Source organism: Carcharhinus amblyrhynchos, chromosome 20, assembly GCF_965287045.1.
Source record: "Carcharhinus amblyrhynchos chromosome 20, sCarAmb.v2.hapA, whole genome shotgun sequence".
NCBI lineage: Eukaryota > Metazoa > Chordata > Chondrichthyes > Carcharhiniformes > Carcharhinidae > Carcharhinus > Carcharhinus amblyrhynchos.
Window position 1 is genome coordinate 14,242,540 of NC_137343.1, and position 23,547 is coordinate 14,266,086.

Consider the following 23,547-nt stretch of genomic DNA (forward strand, 5'->3'; position numbering starts at 1 on the left):
CAGAGTGAAACACCTTGTGCTTATCCATGCCAAAGTTCAAAGTATTAAATTTATGGTCTAATAAAATACTTTGGAGTTTCTGACCTGGATTATAACAATATACACATCAATCACACTGCCCTTATCTATCTTCTCTATTACATAACATAACTCAATGATATTTGACAGGGACAATTGCCTTTAATAAATCCATGCTAGCTTTTATTTATTAACCAGTGTTTCTCCATGTGGCAATTGAGTGTGTCTCAGATTATTGTCTTTAAAAGTTTCCCCACCACTGTACTTATTTGGTTCATCTGTCTCCCTTTTCAGCAGTGGTGTAATATTTGAAGCCATCCAGCCTGTAGGTACCATTCTCAAATCATAGAATCATAGAAACCTTACCGTGAAGAAAGAGACCATCTAACCATCAAGACTGTACTGACCACAATCCCACCCATATCCCCACACATTTACCTGCTAATCCCTCTAACCTACACATCTCAAGACACTAAGGGCCAATCGACCTAACCTGTACGTCTTTGAACTGTGAGAGGAAACCAGAGCACCTGGAGGAAACCCACGCAGACACGAGGAGAATGTGCAAACTCCACACAGACAGTGACCCAAGCCGGGAATTGAACCCAGGTCCCTGGAGCTGTGAAGCAGCAGTGCTAACCACTGTGCTTATGTGCTGCCCCAAGGAGGATTTTAGCAATATGTCTCCCATCTGGTAACATTTCTTCTTTGAACAACCTCTTATAAAGTTCTTGTACCTTTGTCTCTTTATCCTTCAAGTGTCTTTGCCAAAGAGCTTAAGTTAGATGTGAGCCTAAACTATGAGTGTAAACACATTATGAGAGAGTGAAGGGATTTGCAACTGATCTTGATCAAATCCTTAGCAAACCTCAGCACATGCACATATATTTTGAACACGAGTCATTGAAAAGTGCTCAGATTATGATTTTTTTTAACTCACCTAGCTTGAGACCAGGTTTCACTGCCTTATTTTATATCTGTTAACTCAAAACAGACCATGGACTTAACCTGAACCTTTCCTAGTTCGTGGATCTGTGCCACATTTGTACATTGAGCCATATTCAAAATCTTCATCATATCATGGGACGGCACGGTGGCACAGTGCACTGCTATCTCACAGCGCCAGGGACCTGGGTTCGATTCCTGGCTTGGGTCACTGTGCGAAGTCTGCACGTTCTCCCCGTGTCTGCGTGAGTTTCCTCTGGGTGCTCTAGTTTCCTCCCACCGTCCACAAGACATGCTGGTTAGGTGCATTGACTTGAACAGGCGCTGGGGTGTGGCAACTAGGGGATGTTCACAGTAACTTCATTGCAGTGTTAATATAAGCCTTAATTGTGACAATAAATAAATAAACTTAAACTTTAAACATATCTAACTATCATTTTGCCCATGCAGCATGATATTGAAGCAGTTGATCCACGGGGCCGGACTCCATTGCATCTCGCTGTCTCACTGGGACACTTGGAATGTGTCAACATGTTGCTTCGGAACAATGCCTCTGTCGACAAGGAGAATGCCAAGGGATGGACAGGTCAGGAATGCTTAGTAGCAAGCCAACATAAGGCACTGTACCAAATACAATGTCGGATATGTGGGGACTGGGGAGAGCCTCCTGAGGAGGGAAGCACCATTTTGACAAGAAAGAAAAAGAGGCAAGACTGGAAAAGGCCGAGAAAGAGTCAAGGAATTTTTTAAAAATTCAATTCATTGCTGCCATTTGATGCCCTGCTTTTCCCTCCTCTTTTGTATATTTTTTTGCCTCAACCTGTCAGAAAGCGCCTAACATCTGACATAACAGGAAAGGCTGAAACTTGTCATGTGAGGAACTGAGCATGTTACGCCACATCCTAACAGTCTGTGGTTGCGCAGTAGGACAGCAATAAAGCAAACGCCCTGAGAAGTGAAAGATTTTCTTCTGCCCTCAGCAAGATGTATATTAATTCTAGCACAAGAGCAAAATACCACTGGAAAACCAAAACAAAACTAAGTCTGGCAGCCTAACTAAGCAGACCTGAATTTAAATGTTTCTGAACAGACAATTGACTTGCTTCTTTGAGTTCATCAGTAGACCTATTGTTTTTGAATTGATGTCTTTTCACCCTTCTGTAATGAGGGGATGAACTGGTAAGGTCAGCATAAAATCCCTACAGTGCCGAGGGAGGCAATTCTGGTCTACACTGACCCTCTGACAGAGTGTCTTATCCTGCACCCTGCAACAACACCCCCCCACCCACCCACTGCCACCGCCACTGCCTAGAAATTACCTACAATCCATATTGATTGGATTAATTTCCAGTTTTCTTCCCCTTACATTTGTTTCCCTCATCTGAAGATGCTGGGATAGATTATTGACTTGACATCCAGACATAAAACTGACATTGCGGATCAGCCACTTCTCATTTTGATTCAAAGTGGATGAGCGCAGACCTGTCCAGCAGCAATGAGTGGGGGTTGCCCAAGGGGTAGTCCATTTAAGACAGAGATGAGAAGGACTTTCTTCTCTCAGAGGGTAGTGAATCTGTGGAATTCTTTACCATAGAGGCTGGGTCATTAAGTATGTTCAAGGCTGAGATAGACAGATTTTTAATCAATAAGGGAATCATAGATTATGAGGACCAGGTAGGAAAGTGTTGAGGATTATAACATCAGATCAGTCATGATATCATTGAATGACAGAGGGACTAAATGGGCCAAATGGCCTACTTCTGCTCCTATATCTTACGGTCTTATTAGGGAATCCTAGTTGACTCTGTTCCCTGACTCATGCGCCAGGGCCCGATTGTAATGTGCCAACTGCTGCCTCAGCAGCAATAAATATCTTGGTGCTGAGAAGATATGAGGTTGAATTGTAAAGGATGCCACGTTGGCATAAAACTCTTGGGCTGTTCTCTCGTTCTGTATGGAAATCCCACAGATTTCTGTGCTTCTCTACTTGTGATACCTTGCACATTTTTAATTGCTCCACCAGCCACATCTATTTTTTTCAGCTTTGACAAAGCATTTAGTCATCTGTCCTAATGCTTCTTTGTGGTTCAGTGTCAAATTTTGTTTGCCAGTGCTTCTGTGAAACATCTTGGGATGCTTTACTGCATTAAAGATGTTACTTAAATCCAAATTTTTTTGACACCATGGACAGTAGAAGGTACAAATCTTGTCTCTCCTTTCTTGTGTTAGAGGATCTTGTAAGTACATTCTCAATCACTAATAATTGGTTTAATACCTCATTTTCTTCAGTTCTACAAGAGGCAGTCAGCACCGGAGATCCTGAGCTGTTGGAGAAAGTTCTTCAGTATCGAGATTACAATCGAATAAATTCACAGCTGAATGGAGTTCCAGAACTCCTCAGCAGGATACAAAAGGTAAAAAAAAAATCTTATTCATGATATTAAAGCTTGAAATGAATAAAAATTTTTAGGTGTGTTAAAGGCCAGTCATTCAACTGAGATTTATCATTTACATAGTGATTCTGTATTCTGAATGAAATTGGAATGTAAATTGATTTAAAATTTAACCTCCTGTAGCACCCAACGTCTGAGAAACATAGCCCTGCACGTCCTGGGGATTTTCCTGATCTGTCCAGCTCAACTCCAATTTATATCATGAGGGATTGCACAATAGAATAGTATAACTTTGTATTTAGCAACAGCATTGCTTAGTTCCCATCCACCTTTGTAATATTAAACGCCTGTGTTTTGTTTCCTCGATGATCATTCCCTGTTTGGATAAATCGAGGCCCCTGATTTTGGCACAGTAACTCAAAGCATTGAGTACTGGGATTGCCCATATTACTCTTCTATACTCTGCTTAGAAAATGATCTGTCTGCTTTGGAGCTCTTGCTTTTGAAAGATGGATATCACTTGTCAAGACTTCCTCGTCACTATCTCCCAAACTTCCAATCTCAATTGCCTAGAAGGGCAAAGATGCATGGGAACACCTCCACCTACAAGCCACACACCATCCTGAATGTGTGGAAATTGGAAATGTATCGCTATTCTTTCATCGTACTGGAACAGAATCCTGGAACTTACTACCTAATAGTACTGTGAACGTACCTACACCATGTGGACTGCAGTGGTCCATTTGATGGCTCACCACCAACTGCTAAAATGTATCCAGGGATGGGCAATAAATGCTGGCCTTGCACTCAATGCCTGCGTTCCATGATTGAGTAGATAAGGTTTAAAAAGGGCAGTCATCTTTTTTAGTCAAGTTATTGCCAGTCGCATTGTGGAGGGAACTAGGCTAAAATTCAGCCCCGATTTTTAATGATAAATAAATGCCTTTGCACACAGTTGGGTAAATTTGGCAAATTGACCATGGGTGGATGTGAATAAAAAATGCATTGCTGGGATAATTAAGGTAAAATTATATTGTAAAGGTGATCGGTATGGGAAAATGGTAATATTGCACAGAATTGTGAAGTGCTTTTTGTGAAATCATGCATTGTTGGGTTTGTATGGTGGAAGCTTGATTTATAACCCGTGCTGCATCGAACCTAGGAACATACGATGCCACAATAGATGAATTTAGTCAATTTCCCAACAGTAATATCCCTCACTTCCTGATTTATTATTTTGTCCCCTTACCAAAAAAATTCTTAATCTACAATGAGTAAAAATAATTAAGAATAGGAAAATGGGACTGCATTGCTAAATCTACTTTGGCACTCTATTGGTTCGGCCATACGTCTTAGTTGGTTCCTTTAATGATCTCTCAGCAGTTACTACTTAAATAAAAATATTGTCTTTTAATCTGCTGACTATTATAGTAAATTGTAATAATATTAACTTGTTTGGGCCTCTTAGATGTTGAGATTACCACATGAGGACTCAACCCTTTCTAAATTTTAGTACTTTTATTTTAATACATTCTGTAATACTTCATACTTGATGTGCCTAACCCCATCCATTTAAAATATTTTCTTAACAGACTTCTGATTTTTACGTGGAGATGAAATGGGAGTTTACCAGCTGGAGTAAGTGATCTTCATTTTTAAATGAATTAATTCTCTGTCGAAATTGACAGTGAATCTATTGCAGAAGGCATTAATTTCTTGCTTTAAGGGTCAACTACTGTCAGCTAATGCTTCCCTAATAATGAGCTACTAAGATGATGAACTACTTGAAGTGTGACTATCATCCATATGGCATTTTTTTATACAGGATGATACCTGGATTCTTGCCATGGCAGTGGCATCGCTCAGATTATGAGGTTAATGTGAACATTGGGAGCATAGGCCATCTCCTACTGTTGGAGCTTTCAAGTACAAAACATTGTGTGTTTCTAGAAATGATCTGATCTTTTCTTCTCCTGCCACCATGTGCATTTCTTTCAGCCAAGAAAGTGGAGAGACAACTTATCCCTATGCTTCTACCTGTGCTGGGTGCAAGAGGTGCAAAGGAATGAATGTTTGCTTCTGCTTAGCTTTGTCTCTGATAGGCAATTGAGTTATTGAAAAATCATCATGGTGGCATGTGCTAGATTGTGATGCTGATGCAAGAAAGGATGATGTCTATAACTTCGTTATTAAACCATTCAAATAAAAGATTGCACAAATATGAACATTCCAGCAATCATAGAAACTTTACAGTGCCGAAAGAGGCCATTCGGCTCATCGAGTCTGCGCCAACGACAATCCCACCTAGGTCCTATACCCATAACCCTACATATTTACCTCTAACCTATGCATCTCAGGACACTAAGTGGCAATTTTAACATGGCCAATCAACCTAACTCACTCATCTTTGGACTGTGGGAGGAAACCGGAGCACCTGGAGGAAACCCACGCAGACACGAGGAGAATCTGCAAACTCCACACAGGCAGTGACCCAAACTGGGAATTGAACCCAGGCCCCTGGAGCTGTGAAGCAGCAGTGCTAACCACTGTGCTACCATGTCGCCCCAATGTTCGACAAATAATGACAACATGTTGCAAAATGCAGGTCCTTTCAATTTACAGAATAAAAACAAAGGTCTATTGCACTGTATGTTTTATGTATGTATTATATGTTGTCAGGTTGAATTAAGTGCTCTACCATTTACATACTATTTGTGAGTGGTAGGCCTAATGCCGATTGGGTAATATGACATTTGGAAATCTCCCAATGCTGTGATGCATTGGAACGATAACCTGCACGTACACAGAACCTTTAATAGTAAAACATCTCATGATGCTGAACACAAGTCAACAATGAAACCAAAAAAGGGAGAACAGCATCATTGGAAAAGGGAAACCCGAGGAAGGATTGACACTGAGATCATTTGATTGAATGCAGTAAGAATCTATTATTTGTCTGATGAAGCTTGGTTCAGCTGGTGTTGTTCCCTCTACTGATTCTATATTAAGTCAACGCACCAAGAACTAGGATCGCCCTTATTGTTTCAATTTCATTCCTTGACTCCCAAGAACATCTGAATTCCTTCTGATTTGAAAGAATCAATGCAAGTACTCCTAAAACAATTGTCAGGAGCAAATGGATTTAAATAACAGATAAATCTCACATTGTCAATTGTGCATATAACAAAAGCAGTCATACAACATTGAATTATGGAGATTGCTTGCACTTTCAAGCTTCTAACCTCAAAGATGACTGACCAAGCATTTGTTACCTTTTAAACTTCTTGTGTATGTGACTGTTTGTAAAGAGACACACCCTCCAAAATCAGAAATAATACCTTCACCCCAAGCACACACTTCATAGTAGCTAAGATTTCTAAAAGCGCAAGAATAAAAATTTTTTTTTCTCTTTCTTCCTTTTGCCTCTACACATTTCCTCTTTTTCTCAATTTTCCTAGTTCCCCTGGTGTCAAAGATGTGCCCAAGCGATGTGCACCGTGTGTGGAAGAGTGGTGCCAACCTCCGAGTGGATACAACCTTACTGAACTTTGAGAATATGAAGTGGGAGAGGGGCCATCGCAGCTACATTTTTACTGGCAAGGGTGAATATCATAGCTTCAAGGTCAAGTAGCTAACTTTTGTTAGTTTTAAAAAAATTACTTGCCTCCTCCATTTGTATTAATCCTGAGACATTGTAAACCAAGAAACTCATTAATCAGAATTCATAACACTGCATAGTGAGCTGGAAAGGCAATTATTTCTAATAAGACCATAGCAGCATCTCTCTTGATTTAACCGTTCACCTCTGAGACATACAGGGCAATGGGTCTCAGGTTCTATCCTTTGTCAGCGCTGATTATAGAATCATAACCTCCTTCTGCACTGTAGGATTCTACTCGGCTTATTGAGTCTGCACCGAACACAATCCTACCCAGGCCCTATCCCCATAACGCCACGAAATTACCCTACTAAACTCCCTGATCTTGGCCAGGGTGGCATTAGTGTATCATAGTTGGTTTCTGTCCTCTGTTTTCACAGGCTAGGGATTGGGGAAGGGGGAGAATCAGGCAGAGCTTCCCCTCTGTTGCTTTACCCTAAACACCTCCTGGAAAATGTGCGCAGATGTGCTTTGGATAAGGATGGTATCAAGTTAACTGGTGATGATTCTCATTGCGGAATAATCCACATGTACAAATTACCTGGATTCACACATGAAGAATGATTATTTTTCATAGACTAGGATCCCTACAGTGCAGAAAGAGACTGTTTGGCTTATTGAGCCTGCACCAGGCAGGCCCTATTCCTGCAACCCCAAGTATTTACCCTGATAATCTCCCTGACAGTAAAGGGGCAATTGAACATGGCCAATCAACCTAACCCAGTCATCTTTGGACTGTGGGAGGAAACTGGAGTACCCGGAGGAAACCCATGCAGACATGGGGACAGTGTGCAACTTCACACAGACAGCTACCCGAGGCTGGAATTGTACACCCTGTTGCTGTGAGACAGTAGTGCTAACCACTGTGCCACCTTGCCACCCATGCAGACATGAAGCCTGTCCATCCCGTGTTCTCCCAATGTGAACTAGCGATGCCAGGTGATGAGGGGAGAGAATCAGCATAAGGAAAGTTTTTAAAGCCCAAATAAAATCAAAATGGGACCTATGAGACTTAGCTAACTTAATGTTTTCCATCTAGTTATGTAAATTTTTTTTTTAGAGATGCAATGACATTGTTAAGTTTCTCGTTACCATTAAATTTGAGTGATTTTCTTTCTTATGACAGCTGACTCAGCAGAGTTCATAGAGATAGACCATGATAACCAGGTTGTAGATAGAGAACACTTCACGCTCTCGCAGGAACAACAAAGCCTCACACTATCCTCCATAAAACCAACAAAGGATCAGATCGCAAATCGTCTTACATCGCCAATTGTTTCAACAGTCCTTGATACAAAGAACATCTCTTTTGAGAGGTAATGTTAACCTCGTTAACCTGTGATATACCGTGTGATGAGAGAATACTAAGTTAAAGTCATTAAGGGTCTGGTTTGGAGAATTGTTTTATTCCAAGACCCATGTCAATTACCAAGGATCATGTAATACAGGTGTCTTGCCATTGGTGGGCAGCCTTTCACTCTCATTGACACTACATGCAAAATGATGTGAACTGAGTTAAGATCAATGATTTCAGTCTTATGTGGAATCATCCTGCAGGTCATGTCCAAGCTTGAACAAATATGGGAAAGAGTGAGATAAATTGAAATATTATTAGTGGGCCGTAATCTTGGATTTTGGATTTGAGGAGAAAGGAAAGGCTGAGTATAGCAAGGAGTGGCCATAATTCTAAGTGTTTGGTCTTAATTGAGTGAGAATATGTCAGGAGTAACCAACCACTTGTGTTTGCTGAAATATGTCACCGTGAATGCTTTAAGCCCTGCTCCTAAAATTCTGTTCTAATGGGAGAAGTACTGGATAATACTAAGCATGATTGACTGACAAAATGAGCCTTCCTTACTCTTTGAAATGTCTAACCAATTTAATTTGTGTCTGCTGTAATACCCCCGAGAATTCAGCCTTTTTGTTGCACTAGAAAATTGAATCACCCAGCAATCTGTATCAAGCAGTGTAAATAACAGCAATAATTCTGTTTTTTAAGCAGATAGTTGAATTGAGCGAATTCAAATTAAATGAGAATGAGCATTAGCTACCAGTGAATCTTCTTGTGCTAAGTTTTGTGATGCACTTTTTCATGACAGGAGAGCAAGATCAATTTTTTGCTCCCTCTCTTCCAGAATTATAAAACATTTCTCCGCCCTATCCCCTGAAACACAACTGATTTTTTTTTTTAAGAGTGGCTTCTTTTGTTGCGACGTTAAAAACCTGCTGCAGGTTTGTGCTCAGCAAGTGCCCACAATTGAAACTAAGGTGGATCACTATGTATGGTGTACACCTAGGCTGCAGGCTTACTTCACAGTGCAAATAAGGTAAATATTCATGGCTATCCTCACCAGGAGTGTGTGATGCCCCAGGACACGGGCCTGGAGCTGCAAACTGCTGTTGAGACAGCAGCAGTGGGAAGTTTGATCAGCAACCTGTATGTTGCTTGGCTGTAAACAAATGCAACAGACTGGCAGTGGGCTTAAAGATATCGGCTATATTTATTATATAATCATATACTCCCCATAGTGCGGAAGGAGGCCATTCAGCCCATCAAGCCTGCGCTGACAATAATCCCACTTAGGCCCTTGTAACCCCACATAATCCCCCTGACACTAAGGAGCAATCCCACCCAGACCTGTTCCCCATAACCCCAAGTATTTACCCTGCTAATTTCCCCTAACCTACACATCTTGGGATACTAAGGGACAATTCAGCATGGTCAATCCACCTAACCTGCACATCTTTGGACTGTGGGAGGAAACCAGAGCACCGGGGGGGAAACCCACGCAGACACAGGGAGAATGGGTGACTGTGCGGAGTTTGCACAATGCTGGAATTGAACCCGGGTCTCTGGCGTTGTGAGGCAGCAGTGCTAACCACTGTACCACCATGCCACCTGGTAATATATGGTAATAAATAGAGCATCACTGACATCAGATGGTCAGTCTTGGCGTCACTGCTTATGGAATGAGTTTCTCACAGAATCCCTACCGTGCAGGAAGAGGCCATTCAACTCACCGAGTCTTCACTGACTCTCTGACTACCCAGTCCCTCTCCACCGCCCTATCCCCATAACCCCACATATTTCCCATGGCTAATCCATCTAACCTAAGGGGCAATTTACCAACGGCCAATCCACTTAACCTGCACATCTTTGGAATGTGGGAGGAAACTCATGCAGACGTGGAGAGAATGTGCAAACTCCACACAATCAGTCACCTAAGGTCGGAATTGAACCTGGCGCTGTGATACAGTGGTGCTAACCACTGTGCCACCGTGCCACCCTGAGAGTCAACCACATTGCTGTGGCTATCAAGTCATGTTTAGGCCAGATCAGGAAAGGACGGCAGATTTCCTTCCCTAAAGGACATTAGTGAACCGGATGGTTTTTCCAATAATTGACAATAGTTTCATAATCATCAGTAGATTCTTAATTCCAGATTTTTCTAAAAATTTAAGTTCCACCAACTGCTGTGGCAGGATTCGAATCTGGGTCCCCAGAACATTAGCTGAGCGGGATTAATAGTCCTACAATAGTCCAGCAATAATACCACTAAGCCATCTTGTCCTCCAGAAGACTTTCTAATTTGAATGATGTGAACTACTTAGAAACCTGTTGCATCTGAGAACTCAAGATATAATGGACAATTCATTTATTCTGCTAATAGAAATATGACCAATGGTCAAGGTAGCTTTTTACCTTCTGGACCAGACAGCCTTAATTGCCCAGAGGGATAAATGCAGCATTCTGAGCATCACCCATATCTTGGCGGAGAGAATTCAGAGATTGGTCAAGAATTTTTTTTTTTTGGTGAGAGAAGCTTGCAAACATATAAACTTTTAGTTCTGCTTCAAATGAAGGCAGCATGAAAAGACTGCTCTTTGTTTGGAACACTTTGTTTTTGACACTTTTGAGGTGCGATGAACACACAGACTAAGTTGTCATATGTTTGGTTAGTGTGTAATAATAAATAATGCCACCTTCTCCGATTTCACAGTATAGTTATGAAGACAGTTACTTAACACATGTTTTATTCCCCCCTCTGACTTTTTGTATATATTTTTTAAAAAAAATAAATCTCCTCAAATGTCAATATTGGACTAAAAGGATTTACAAAACATTGAATGCATTCAAGAGATGGCTGGATATCGCACTTGGGGCAAATGAGATTGAATGTTATGGGGAGAAAGCAGGATTAGGCTGTTGATTTGGATGGTTAGCCATGATTGTAATGAATGGCAGGGCAGGTTCGAGGGGCCAAATGGCCTCCTCTTACTCCTATCTTCTATGTTTCTACAACTAAAGTTTCTCTTGTTGCTACCTTCCATGTTTAAGATTGCATGAACTGTTTGTAGGAAGATAATCTTTTTGCTAAATGGTTCTTTTAAGTGGATACTTTATGGAGGAAGGATTAAAAAGGTCTCTTTAAATGATGCATCAAATCACAATTTTTGAACTTTTTCATGTTCATTCATGAGGTTTGAATTGTATATGCTTGTTGATCTTCTTGTGATCAAGAACAGCAAAGATTCTACTGGCTGTGTCCATAGAGACCAACAGCTGTGTTTATTTAATGCTCTATCTGTTTGTATCTGCCTCGAGTCCTTGTCCTCATGCTCGCCTTCCCACTCGCGCACTCTCTCTTCCTCACCCCTAATTTTAATTTTTTCATCCCCCTTAATACACATGCATTCTTTCTCAAAGACCACAAGAGTTACAAATCTGTATGATGTTAAACAGGCATCTAATCATAGAATCCCTACAGTGCAGAAGGAGGCTTTTTGGCCCACCCAGGCCCCAACCCTGTAATTCCACGTATTTACCCAGCTAATCCCCCGATACTGACGGGCAACTTAGCATGGCTAATCCACCTAGCCTGCACATTATTGGAGTGTGGGAGGAAAACCACACAGACATGGGGAGAATGTGCAAACTCCACATACATATTGGAACTGAACCTGGGTCTCTGGTGCTGTGAGGCAGCAGTGCTAGCCATTGTGCCGCCCTGATTTGCGTCAGACTGAAATGATGAAACTATTAAGAATGTAGAAAATGGAGTACATAGAAGATTATAGTTTTAGAAATCATGTGCAGTCTTCATGTTGAATAGCTTTACAATTCTTTAGTTGTTGAAATAATATCCTTATTTGAGAAATTGTGGGGATGATTTTCTGGCCCCTTTCAGCAGAGATACAAATCCCATTATAGTCGAACACTTTTGCAAAAGGACCATAACAGGATTTGAGCCAAGGACATCTCAGAATGAGACTCGCCCCACCACGTGATGTCACTATTTACATTTATTTACATATATTTAAATATTCAAAACTGGCTTAACATCATTTCTTCCAGGAACATCATATGTTGCCACCAGCAAGAATCACCATTGCTCTTGAAAAATGGAGATAACCAAACTGGGGGCTTGAAGGCCAGTGAAGCCCCTGGGTGGTCAAAGGCAGGGTGGTGCCCTAATACTGTCCCTTCTTTTGATTTAATTTATTATGGTCACATGCATTAACATACAGTGAAAAGTATTGTTTCTTGTGCGCTATACATACCATTCATAGAAAAACAAAGCATTCTCTGGCACTGCCAGGTGGGAGGGGCTTAGCAGGGCCGGGGCTTGGAGGCAAACCCATAGCGGGGGTTTGGTTTGTTAATAGTGATAATACTTTTTAAAAATGTGAATCTATTTTTAAGTTAATAACTTCTATATTCCACTTTGTAATGCTGTGGTTCCCCATTATGATGGGGAGGCTGAGTGTTCGATTTTGTTACTTTGGACCAACAAGGGTTTTAAAAGGCTATTGAAGCATGTCTTTGAAATACTTCAAAACCAAAAAGGGGCAGGGGGAGGTGGAGGTGGGAGAGAAGTGCTGATGCCTCGATTGTGTCACAGGGAGGGTGGGGAGGCAACAATGCCCAGAAGACCAGATGCCAGTGACTGGACTGGTTTTCAATGTTGATTTGAAAGGAGCTTGGTTTGCCGCAATCTTTTAAGTCCTACCCCTTACAATAGCAGCACAAAACATGCTCCCCCCCAACCCCCCACTATAAAATGGCAAAGTGTGGGACGATCTGGGTGAAAAACCTGCCTGCCTCACTGGGGAGGAACAAGCCGGTTTTCAGACAGAACCTAGCACACTGCCATTTTTTGGGAAAATTCTGTCCAGTGTTTTTGTTGGGTCAGGAAGAGAATTTGAATAGGGTTGGACAACATCAAGCTTAGGTAAAACATATACCCAGTTTCTTTTTGAGAAATTGTTGTTGCTTTAAAACAAAGTGGGAGTTTCCCTGTTTTCATTCTCGTGACCAACAAAACCAGATGGTGGTTTGACAAGTAGAATGGTCACTTCATTTAAAATTGGAAATTTTAGAAGGTTCCATGCATAGCATATCTGAAAAGGGTGACATTTAATTCTTCACCTCTGACTAACACTCAACAATTGAATATGTTGCTTACCAAATCAACACTTATACATTTTAAATAGAAATGAGTACCTGATAAACTACACATAACCATGGTTAGATTAGTCTATTAACATCAGCAAGTCCACTTTAAAGTTTGTAGCGCTTGATATTTGGTATTTGTGTTATTTATTTTTCTAGCTTTTGAGTTTTGTGAGGTTGCCTTAACTGGATTAGAATATTGGATAAAACGTATTTCCAGTACAGTAGGGGTTCAAGGAGGAAGAAGAGTTGGTGGAGTTGCATCTTCACCAGCACAGTGGCACAGTCGTTAGCAGTGCTGCCTCACCGTGCCAGGGATCCAGGTTCGATTCCTGGCTTGGGTCACTGCCTGTGCAGAATCTGCATGTTCTCCCCATATCTGCCTGGTTTTCTTCTAGGTGCTTTGGTTTCCTTCCACAATCCAAAAGACATGCTGGTTAGGTGCATTGGCTGTGCAATATTCTCCCTCAGTGTACCCAAACAGGTACCGGAGTGTGGCAACTAGGGGATTTTCTCAGTAATTTCATTGCAGTGTTAATATAAGCCTACTTGTGACACTAATAAATAAACTTCTATGATCTTTGGAGCTTGGGATCAATGTGAGTGCTGTTTTGGGATCAGCATTTATAATGCTGTCCTTTTAGCTTTCTGGAATATGGAAGAACCTGGGTAGATGGAACAAAGTCTCATGGAGTTTTATTAGCAATAAAAAGCTTTAAGCCAGATCCTGGTGATTTTTGGATAATAATGGTGACATTCATGCTTTTAAGGATCTCGCAAATACCTTTTTTTTCAAAGAAGATGACTGGTGATCAAACTGCTTCAATAAGTTAAAGTCAGCTTTGTTTTGCTGATAGCTGTACTTCTCAAAGATGAATGGAAGACAGAGTCTTCCTAATATGAAGGTGAGAAGTATAAAGTACTTCACTGTCTGCTTGTCCTACAGGAATAAGTCTGGATTCTGGGGCTGGCGGACAGACAAGACTGATGTTATTCAAGCACATGAGGCCAAGGTACAGTAAAACAACATCTTGCCAATACTTATTTCACTGTTTTCTTTATTTTCTGTATTCCTGTTCCTGTCCATGCAGATGCAAATTCTTGAACAAAACGTCCTGAGACTATAAGACATAGGAACAGACTTAGGCCACTCGGCCCATCGAGTTTGCTCCGCCGTTCAATCATGGTTGATATTTTTCTCATCCCCATTCTCCTGCCTTTTCCCCATAACCCCTAATCCCCTTATTAATCAAGAACCTATCTATCTCTGTTTTAAAGACACTCAATGACCTGGCCTCCACAGCCTTCTGCGGCAAAGAGTTCCACAGATTCGCCACTCTTTGGTTGAAGAAATTCATAAGAACATAAGAAATAGGAGCAGGAGTAGGCCATCTAGCCCTTCGAGCCTGCCCCGCCATTCAGTAAGATCATGGCTGATCTGTCGTGGCTCAGTTCCACTTTCCCGCCCTCTCCCCATAACCCTTAATCCCCTCTCTTATCAAGAACCCATCAACCCGCTTCTTAAAAATATTTAGCGAGGCAGCCTCCACCACTTCAACGGGCAGAGAATTCCAGAGATTCACCACCCTTTGAGTGAAGAAGTTCCTCCTCAACTCCGTTCTAAACCGCCTCCCCTTTATCCTGAGGCTGTGCCCCCTAGTCCTACTGTCTTTTTTGAGCGGGAAGAGTCTCTCCACCTCTATCCTATCCATCCCATTCATCATCTTATACGTTTCAATGAGATCTCCCCTCATTCTTCTAAACTCTAACGAGTACAAGCCTAGTTTATTCAGCCTCTCCTCATAGCTCAACCCCCTCAACTCCGGTATCAGCCTAGAAAACCTCCTCTGCACTCCCTCCAAGGCCAAAATATCCTTGCGCAGGTGCGGCGCCCAAAACTGCACACAGTACTCCAGCTGCGGCCTCACCAATGCCCTATACAGCTGCAGCAAGACCTCCCTACTTTTATATTCAATCCCCCTCGCTATGAAGGCCAGCATCCCATTCGCCTTCCTGACCACCTGCTGCACCTGCAAGCTGGGTTTTTGCGACTCATGCACAAGGACCCCGAGGTCCCTCTGCACCGTCGCCTGCTGCAGTTTTTCACCCCGTAAGTAATAGTCCTTCCTACCATTCTTCCTACCAAAGTGGACCACCTCACACTTGCCAACATTAAATTCCATTTGCCATTTCCTGGCCCATTCGCCCAGCCTATCTAGATCCTTCTGCAGACTCTCCACACCCTCCGCACAATTTGCCTTTCCCCCAATCTTGGTGTCATCAGCAAATTTCGACACCCTACACTCGGTTCCCTCCTCCAGATCATCTATATAAATGGTAAATAGCTGAGGCCCCAGCACCGACCCCTGGGGCACCCCACTAGTCACCAACTGCCAATCCGAATAGCACCCATTGACCCCCACTCTCTGTCTCCTATTTGACAACCAAACCTCTATCCACGTTAACACCCTACCCCCAACTCCATGTCCCCTGACCTTCTGCAATAACCTCTTGTGAGGTACCTTGTCAAACGTCTTCTGAAAATCCAGAAAGACCACATCCACCGGCTCTCCTCTATCCACTGCCCTAGACACATCCTCATCTGTTTTAAAGGATCGTTCCTTTAGCCTGAGGTTGTGCCCTCTGGTTCCAGTTTTTCCTACTAACGGAAACACCCTCTCCACGTCCACTCTATCCAGACCTCGCAGTATCCTGTGAATTTCAGTAAGATTCCCCCACCCCCATCCTTCTCCTGTTCAGCTCCTTTGCTCTCAGAGGTGAACACTTCATCATAAGGGTGTAGTTCCTGTCCCATCATTGCTGGGAGAAAGAGACAAAGTGAAAATAGCTGATCAAAATCCAAACAAACATCCATATGTTCTAGCTCCACAATTATTTTGGAGAGGGAGTGGTTTGCAGGAGGGGGAAAAAAGAAAGTTTAAGGGGACTGAGCGCTATTGGATAAGAATATTGGCAGTTCACCTACAGTGACGTACCTCGCAAACAAATACTATAGACTGTTAGTGGTTTTGATGAAAGGTCACAGCCTGAAATGTTGACTCTGTGTTTCTCTCGCCATAGGTGCTGCCTGACCTGTTGAGTATTTCCAGCAGTTTGTCTTTATTTCCAGTTTCCAGCATTAACAGTATTTTGTTATCGACTTTGCAATGAAATACAAAAAAGGCATTCACATTATAAATCTCCATCTGCAGGTGATGAAATGAGACAAGCGTGGGGTGAAACTTCTCCTTATCACTCTCTTTTTTCACTCCAGGTATTCACTGTGAACAATGTTAATGTGGTGACCAGGAGCAGAACAGAACACCTGACTGATGACGAGAAGGCCAAATATAAAGGTACAGAAGAGAAACCAGTATAGAAACATAGGTCAGGAAGAAACGTAGGCTGGGATTCTCCCAAAACATCCTAAATCCCCAATGTGCGGGAAAATGGGAGTAAATCCTTTTTTAGCATGATTTCCAGAGCTAATCTCAGACATTCTGTTCATCGGAGTGCCCTAGCAAGATTCACTCCTAAAAGTCAATGGGCGGTGCCTAGCCCTGCATAGCACTGAGTGGGCCACTGTGCATGTGCCGTTCTATCAGTCCAGACTCCAGATCGCTGGCCAGCCCGATTGCTGGACTTCAGAGTGCTGGCCTGCCCAGTTGCTGGACAGGCCACCAAGCCATCACTGGCCTAATGACCCCCCCCCCGGCACACTCTGATGGCTGGCCTCCTGGACCTTTCTGGGCCAGCTTCTATGTGGCCCCATCCCCACCAGCCCTGATCTTCCCTGTGGGCAGTGCTAGTTTGTCCCTTGAGCAGTCCCGGGCCCCCTCATCATATAGAAACATAAATTACCATGATATTTCCATATGATGATCAGCTCAGTGCCGATTTCCAGCGTGGAGCTGATTAGGTCAAAAACCATAGCTTGAAGACGTATGGAGGCTGTGATTGGGCAGCACAGTGTCACAGTGGTTAGCGCCGCTACCTCCCAGCTCCGGGGACCTGGGTTTGATTCCCGGCTCGGGTCACTGTCTGTCTGGAGTTTGCACATTCTCCCTGTGTTTGTGTGGGTTTCCTCTGGGTGCTCCGGTTTCCTCCCACAGCCCAAAGATGTGCAGGTTAGGTTGATCGAACATGCTAAATTAACCCTTAATGTCCCGGGATGTACTAGATTAGAGGGAACGGCAGGGTATCTGGGATAGTGCTTGGATGGGATTGGTGTCGGTGCAGACTTGATGGGCCAAATGGCCTCCTTCTGCACTGTAGGGATTCTGTGACTCTATGATGCTCAGCAGGAAGCCTCCATTGTTGTTTCCTAGCCTGCAGCACAGTGGGCTGAGAGAATTGCCCCCATTTTCTGAAATTTAGGAAAGACCAGTTGGTCCAAGCAGTTTTCTTTTTTTACTTCAGATAAGTTGCAGGCACACGTTTTTCTTTTCAGCTCCTCAACAAGATATTGTTTAATCTCCTGAGGAAGGTCGGTGAATTTGCATAAAACTTGAGATAGAAACTTTTGTTTCAATTTCTCTCCAATGGGAGTAGAAATCCCAGGATATGGCTCTAACATTACAAACAACACTGATCCATTGTACACCAGAGGTTCATAAAGACCAGAGCTATTACGTTTTGGAAAAAAGTGAAAGATCCAAATGTTATTCCAATTGAACTTTAATGCTCACCAAACTTGTGGCGATCAGCTCACCATATTCACAATATTGATGCAAATTATATCCAGTGTTAATAAAAACAAATGCACGACTGTTAAAAAGTAGATTTGAAGTTTTAAAATATCTGGAACCAGGACTGAGACACACACTGCCAGGGCTAGGAGAACAGCTTCTAAAGGATTTTGTACAAGCCCGTGCATTCTCTGAAAGGATAATGACAATCTGTTAACTGAGGTGTCCTGTTTCTGACTGTGTGCCCCAGTTTCTCTTAAAACAATTTCTTCACAAGTAAACTATCTATCTTACAGATGATAAAAATCTATTTGAATCTCTACTGGGGACAGTGGAGGAGCACATCCCACAGAGCGGGGTAAGTTGCAAAGAAGACTTTCTTGCCACGCTTTCATGTGTTTATATTTCATTTCTAAATAAGCAAAGTAAATTAAAAGTTTATTTACTAGTCACAAGTAGGCTTACATTCACACTGCAATGAAGTTACTGTGAAAATCTGCTAGTCGCTACAGTCCGCCGTTAGTTTGGATACACTGAGGGAGAATTTGTCATGACCAATTCACGTAACCTGCACATCTTTGAATTGTGGGGGGAAACCGGATCACCCGGAAGAAACCCAAGCAGACATGCTGAGAATATGCAAACTCCACCCAGACAGTGACCCAAGCCGGGAATCAAACCCTGGCGCTGTGAGGCAGCAATGCTAACCACTGTGCCACCCCATCAGAATGACACCAGAGAAATGCTGTTTACTTTTTGCTCCCCATCTACACCCCTTGCTCCCACAATATAGGGATAGGTAATAATTGCTGGCCTAGCCAGCAAAGCCTACACACCATGAATGAATGAAATGCGCAGTAGAACAGCTACTAATTGATCTCTAGACAACTGATGCACGTGGTTTTAAGACCCGAATGGGTGGTAGTGTTCAGGAACAAGTCTCTGTAAAATCCTTTGAGTGCATTGTCTCCATTCTCTTGATGATAGTATGAACACATTACCCCAGTGAATGGAGGTTTCTCTAGTTTAAATGTATGACCAGTCAGAATTGCAGGTAAAAGTGTTCAGATATAGTCATAACATCTAGTTTGCACATATATACCTTATTGTAAAGTAAAAAAAGTTTATTTATTGGTCACAAGTAGGCTTCCATTCACACTGTAATGAAGTTACTGTGAAAATCCCCAAGTTGCCACACTCCAATGTCTGTCTGGGTACACTGAGGGAGAATTTAACATGGCCAATGCATCTTACCTGCATATATTTGGATTGTGGGAGGAAACTGGAGGACCCAAGGAAACCCACAGAGACACAGGGAGAATGTGCAAACCTCACACAGACCCAAGCCTGGAATCGAACCCAGGTTCCTGGTGCTGTGAGGCAGCAGTGCTAACCACTGCCACCGTGCAGTAGCTGATGTGTTTGAATATTTTACTTGAGATATTGTCTTACAAACTGTCTTTTGTTATTTGCAGCATCTTGTCACAGAAACCGCAACGATTAACAATCCCACATCCATCATACCGGAAGAATATTTCAACCCGGAGTTTGACCTTGGAGATCGAGATATTGGTCGACCCATGGAGCTCTCTACCAAATTACGCAAGTAGGATCCTTGACAAGAGGGATAGCATTAGAGCAAATGTATTGAGCAGTTGCAGGATGCTAGAGTCATGAACACGCAGTTCATGCCAATGATGTTTTAGTCTGGCATTTGAGAGCGGCACTAATCTGATGGCTGGAGGTGAGGGTGAAAATTATAATGCAAAGCAGCCCCTATCGTCTAGTTAAATAGTCACGTTGACAGAGATCTGGGAGTTGGCTGGGAATTGGGAAGTAGCACAGATTGGCAGGGGAGGTGTCAAAGAACATCCGAAGAAGTGCAGAAAATAAATTTGTCAATGGAGAAGGAATGGACAGGTACTTGAAAGGAGGGTAACTTACAAACATAAGATATAGCCAGAGAAACGATGTGGGAACAAGTCAACCTGTTGTCTTCAACTAACTTTTGGACAAATTGGCTTATGGCCACTTCCTTACATCCCCTACAGCACTGACCTCTGCCAATCTCTTCCTAGTGAAGCCTCTTTAGGTGACTGTTTCGAACTGAAACCTGTCTATTCTGTTCATTTTTTGGAGTTTACTAGTCTGAGACCCAGATCAGGCACATAGTAATTACTGGTCCTGATTTGAAAGTCGCTGACCAGTTTCACTGTTATCACATGGTGTGTTCTTTTTCTCCACAGACTTTCCTTCATCCTCTCCACAGATTTTCCTTCTTCTTACTTTTCCTTTATTTTCTCTAATTCAAGTCAACCCATTTTCAGGAATGTCTGCGCTTGCAATTCTTGATCAGCCAAGACTGCTGTAGAAGACTTGTGCAGGTCTAGTTGCCCCTTAGGTCCCCATAAAGACGAGGTGAGTCTCAGATTTAATCCATAGCCTGAGCACACTGCAGATATGTTCAAAACGTGCCATAGCTTTGAACTATATTTGTGAATGTACATTGTTCAGAGATGCTGCTTCTGTTCTGCTTTTCCCCAGTGCACAGAAACAATCTTTTCTCATTTACTGTTCAGTTCCTGTCCCAAGTCCTACCTGCTGCTGAACACTGTAGATTGAAGTTGTTTTTTAGCTAAATGGGATTAGGAACACTTCTCTCCTTTTAAGGAACTACTTACCTCATGACCAATTTTATTCCTCTTCCTTGACATTATCTCCAGTTGAATTGGTGAAGCCCTGTTTTGTGTTGGGCTTCTCAAAGCATTTTTTTTTTTATCCATTCAAGCGAGCTGGGCATTGCTGGCTAGGCCAGCATTCATTCACCATCCCTAATTACCTTTGAGAAGGTGATGGTGACCTGCCTTCTTGACTGCTACACCACAGTCCCTGTGGTGTAGGTATGCCAAAGTGCTATTAGGGAGAGAGTCCCTGGATTTTGACCCAGCAACAGTGAAAGAACGGTGATATATTTCCAAGTCAGGATGGAGGGGAAATTCTAGGTGGTGGCATTCCCATGTGTCTGCTCCCTTGTCCTTCTAACTGATCGTGGGTGTGGAAGATACTGTCCAAAGAACCATCATAAATGCAATCTCAATAACATCATCCATCTTTGCTTCTGCTCAGCCCACCAGCTGTTGAAACCCTCACTCATGTTTATGTTGGCTCCAGATTCAAGCATTCTGAAGCACATCTGGGTGACTTCCCAACTTGCGTTTTACGTAAACTTGAGCTCATTTAAACTTTTGCTGTATCTTCATCCATTATTTGCTCTGTCTTATGACCAACATTGACTGATCTGCCAACACCTCAAATTCACAATTTTCAGCCATGTCTTCAAAGCCCACCATTGTCTTGCCACCCAACCTACCCCCATCTCTGTAATCTCCTTCATCTTTCCAAAATCCCTGCAATCGTTCAGTACTTCGTGCATTTGGAATTCTTTCGCTCAATTTCTTTGCCTTTTTCTCTTCCCCAGCCCCACACCCTCCCCGCAAGTCTCTTCAGATATATTTAGCCTTCCCGATATCTTTCTTCGGCTTGGCTTTAACCTTTGTCCAATAGCGCTCTTATGATTTCCACTCCTATCTTTTCCCGTTTTAATGGCAATATATGACTATTCGTTTAGGTGAAATCCAGGGATTTTCAGACTATTCAGTGTTTTTTGTTTCTCTTTGTGTCTGAGCAGATTTAAAGCGACACTGTGGCTCTGTGAGGATTACCCACTGTCCTTTGTGGAGCAGGTGATTCCAATCATTGACCTCATGGCGAGGAGCAGCTTACATTTTGCAAAACTCAGGGATTTCATCACTTTGCAATTGCCACCAGGATTTCCTGTCAAAATAGGTAAAGATTCAAATTACTACATTGTTTGCATCTCGCTCTCCAGTAATCCCTATTGGAATGTACCTATTTGTTGACATCTGGTGAGCATCAGTCTTGCCTTCTGTGATAGAATGTTCTTCGAGCACTTGCTGTATATGCTCAGACTTAAATCATTGCCCACCTGGATGACGAATGGAACTCCTGGCAACTGTGGAGCTGTATCTCACCCAAGGGTCAGCATCGTCAGTAAAGGAGAAGAAAGCATTGGGGGAGGGATGGGAGGGTTGTTGGGGAAAAGAGAGGGGGCAAGTAAACTGACTGCCGGCCTTGACCTGTTGTAGCACACACACCTCAGAAACAGAAGGTCATGCACTCCAGAGGCTGAAGTGCATAATGGAGAATGGAGGGAATGCTGCACTGTTAGAGGTTCCAGTTTTCAGATGAGGTGTTAAATGGTGGCCCTGTCTGCCCTCACAGCTGGGCATAAAAGATCCTAATGCCCTGTTCAATGAAGAACAGAGAATCCTCCTAGTGTCCTGCCAAACTTTAACCCTAACAAAAAAAACAGATGATCCATTCACTTATTGTTATTTGTGGGATCCTGTGTGTACATTGGCTGTTGCAATTCCTACACTACAACACCAACTCCACTTCATTCATGTAACCAGTTGGCTATAAACACTTTGGGATGTCCTGTGAATGGAAGACACTGAAAGTTTGTTTATTTTTTTTCTTTCTGGATATATGTCACTAAGTTTCTACAGTTGTTTGCAGGGCCATGATATTGCATGCTTATAAAAGGCAGTACAACAGTTTTACCTTGGCTGAGATATATTAGTTACCCATTGCCAAGATAGTTTTGCTTGAACTGTTTGTTCAGATTGTACTATTTTATCTGCCCCAGAAATACCACTCTTCTACGTACTGAACGCACGAATTACATTTGGAAATGTAAATGCCTGCAGCACTGTCAAGGCCCATCAAGGATCACAAAGCAACTTAGTAGAGCCTAATGAAGGTTTGTATACTGTGTATGTTGCCTTGCTAAACAATGCTGCTCAAAGTTCCTGATCTGCTTCTTAGTGTACATGTTATAGGTGATTTGAAAATTCTTTTTACTTTGAATTATAAAAAATATCCATCATTTCCCCTAAAAATCATCACAAACATTAATCTGATAACGGAAACTAATTTCATGCAAAGCACATGTCCTGATGCAGTTACAAGTGCCTGTGACGCTCTATATTTATCTGAAAAAGAGCGTTGAAACAGAATTACCTGGAAAGAGTTACCTAGCTTAATGGGAAGATTATACTCTCTGATTATATATTGTCAATAATAACACTCAAGATTTCTGATGTGAAGCTTTCTCTGATTCCAAGATTTTAATTGTTTAAAAAATTGTTAGGTAGAAAACGTTCATCACTGGAATGCCAGACAAGGCAGAGTGGGAGCTGCCTTGGGCGGCACGGTAGCACAGGGGTTAGCACTGCTGCCTCGCAGCTCCAAGGACTTGGGTTCAATTCCCGGCTTGGGGATCACTGTCTGGAGTTTGCATATTCTCTT

General features: G+C 42.5%; 1 protein-coding gene across 1 annotated transcript in view; it reads left to right on the top strand.

The window, feature by feature from the left end:
- Positions 1-23,547, top strand: part of ankrd13a (ankyrin repeat domain 13A) — a 33,550-nt gene that overhangs the window by 4,338 nt on the left and 5,665 nt on the right. The window contains exons 2-12 of the mRNA XM_080208123.1: positions 1,414-1,549; positions 3,253-3,377; positions 4,949-4,994; positions 6,815-6,958; positions 8,141-8,330; positions 14,415-14,481; positions 16,743-16,824; positions 18,453-18,514; positions 19,632-19,762; positions 21,845-22,002; positions 22,886-22,999. Coding sequence (XP_080064249.1) covers positions 1,414-1,549; positions 3,253-3,377; positions 4,949-4,994; positions 6,815-6,958; positions 8,141-8,330; positions 14,415-14,481; positions 16,743-16,824; positions 18,453-18,514; positions 19,632-19,762; positions 21,845-22,002; positions 22,886-22,999 — 1,255 coding nt within the window. The remainder of the gene's footprint in view (positions 1-1,413; positions 1,550-3,252; positions 3,378-4,948; positions 4,995-6,814; positions 6,959-8,140; positions 8,331-14,414; positions 14,482-16,742; positions 16,825-18,452; positions 18,515-19,631; positions 19,763-21,844; positions 22,003-22,885; positions 23,000-23,547) is intronic.